This window comes from Crocodylus porosus, unplaced genomic scaffold (genome assembly GCF_001723895.1).
Source record: "Crocodylus porosus isolate Cpor-Errol unplaced genomic scaffold, CroPor_comp1, whole genome shotgun sequence".
Lineage (NCBI taxonomy): Eukaryota > Metazoa > Chordata > Crocodylia > Crocodylidae > Crocodylus > Crocodylus porosus.
Window position 1 is genome coordinate 63,040,871 of NW_017728948.1, and position 1,910 is coordinate 63,042,780.

A 1,910-nucleotide genomic window follows, 5' to 3' on the forward strand; every position below is an offset into this window, starting at 1 on the left:
TGATGATTATTACTTTGTATAATAATAGTCAGCATGTGCGAGTGGTTTTTTTATACTTAGGACACGCATACCTGCTGCCCCTAGATTGTGCACCTCTGGTTTTCTGCCGCAAGTGTGGCTCTTCCGCCCTTGCCCTTGTGTATTAGTATTAGCACTGTTGTCACTATTAGTAGCTACAGTATTAGAAATGTCACCTGCTGAGAATGCTTTAAATTTGAGTTAGATTTGTATGTGTTAGGGTTCAATAAACTTGCTTATAGTTAAGGACAACTGTGTCTTACACTCCATACCTGGTAAAAAGACTGGTATCATCATTGGACGTAACACCCAGGACCTGGCTGCGCACAGTCATCGCCCCAAAATCCCAGTCCTGATCCTGGTCCTGGCTCTGGCCATTCTGCTCCCAGATGCTGCTTCCCACCCATTCATGGCCCCACCCCATCTGCCTGGCCGGGTGTGCCCTGCTCCCCTGGATCCCAGGCCAGTCTGCATGCCCCCACCCCACTCTGTCTGGCTCCCAGGTGGTGGGTGCAGGGCAGATGGGCCACTGTGCCCAGGCAGCAGGGCTGGGTCCAGCAGTGGTGGTGACATTAGCAGCAGCAGCCACTAGAAATCCAAGTCCCTCAATCTCTCCTTGCAGGGCTTTGCCTGCAGGCCCGTAACTGTATGAGTGACCTTCCTCTGAACCCTCTTGAGGTTGTCCACATCCCTCTGGAAGTATGGCGTCCAAAACAGGCCAACTGCGGCGTGACCAATGCCACAGAGAAAAGTATCACCTCCCAGGATCTGTTCATCATGCACCTGCTAATGGATGATAAAGTGTGCTTAGCTTTACTGATCCCTTCGCCACTTTGATGACTAATGTTCATCTTGGTGTCAACAATGACTCTGAGATCCCTTTCCACTGCTGTGCTGCTGAAAAGGTCATCTCCCAGCCTGTAAGTGTGGTAGTGATTCCTTCTCCCTAGGTGCAGCACCTTGCACTTGTCCTTATTGAGCTGCATCCTATTTTGTTCTGCTCACTTTTCCAACCTGTTCAGACCTGCCTGGATTTGTTCTCTACCCTCTAGTGTGTTAACCCTCTAGTATGTTAACTTTACCCCATAATTTGGTATAATTTGCAAATTTGGACAGAGTGCTTTCTACGCCCACATCCAAGTCACTGATGAAGACATTGAATAGCACTGGTCAAGGACCAAGCCTTGGGGAAACCCACTGCCCACATCTTTCCAGGTCGATACTGACCCATCCACCACCACTCTTTGGGTGCAACCCCTAAGTCAATTTGCCACCCGCCTGACTCTGTAATCATCTACGTCACAGCTGCTCTGTTTGTTTATGAGAATAGGGTGAGATACCATATTGAAGGCCTTCTTAAAATCCAAGTATATGACATCTACCTTGACTCCTGCATCTAAGCATTTTGTGATCTGGTCATAAAAAGAAACAAGGTTAGTCAGGCAGGATCTACTTACTATGAATCCGTGCTGCTTGACCCTCAGCATCATTTTTTCCACTGGGCTCCCAGAGATGTGATCCTCAATAATTTTTTCAAAGGTTTTCCCAAGGCTAGAGGTGAGACTAATTGATCTAAAGTTACCTAGATCCTCCTCTTCTTGAAAATAGGGACCACACTGGCTCTTTCCCAGTCCTCTGGGACCTGACTTGAGCACTGTGAGTGCTCAGACAGATTTTACCCATGCTGCTTAAAGCCATACTGGAAAGTGCTCATGTTACAATGAAGGCAAGATAAAACAGAATATAAAAGTCTAATGTATCTATTTAGGTCCCTATTGTGAAATTTATCATGTGTTGGTAGATGTCTACTCAATTTGAGGAGGCAGCCAGCCAATTTTGCAGGCAGATCACAGGATTGGCTTCTATTTTCACTGGCATATTGCGGTGCCTCC

At 47.1% G+C, this 1,910-nt stretch overlaps 1 protein-coding gene across 1 annotated transcript in view; it reads right to left on the bottom strand.

Annotated features, from left to right (window-relative positions):
* LOC109321858 (cytochrome P450 4V2-like) overlaps window positions 1-352 on the bottom strand; it is a 34,165-nt gene extending 33,813 nt beyond the window's left edge. The window contains exon 1 of the mRNA XM_019552621.1: window positions 291-352. Within this exon, the coding sequence (XP_019408166.1) occupies window positions 291-352 (62 nt within the window). The remainder of the gene's footprint in view (window positions 1-290) is intronic.
* Between the last annotated feature and the right edge of the window lie 1,558 nt (window positions 353-1,910).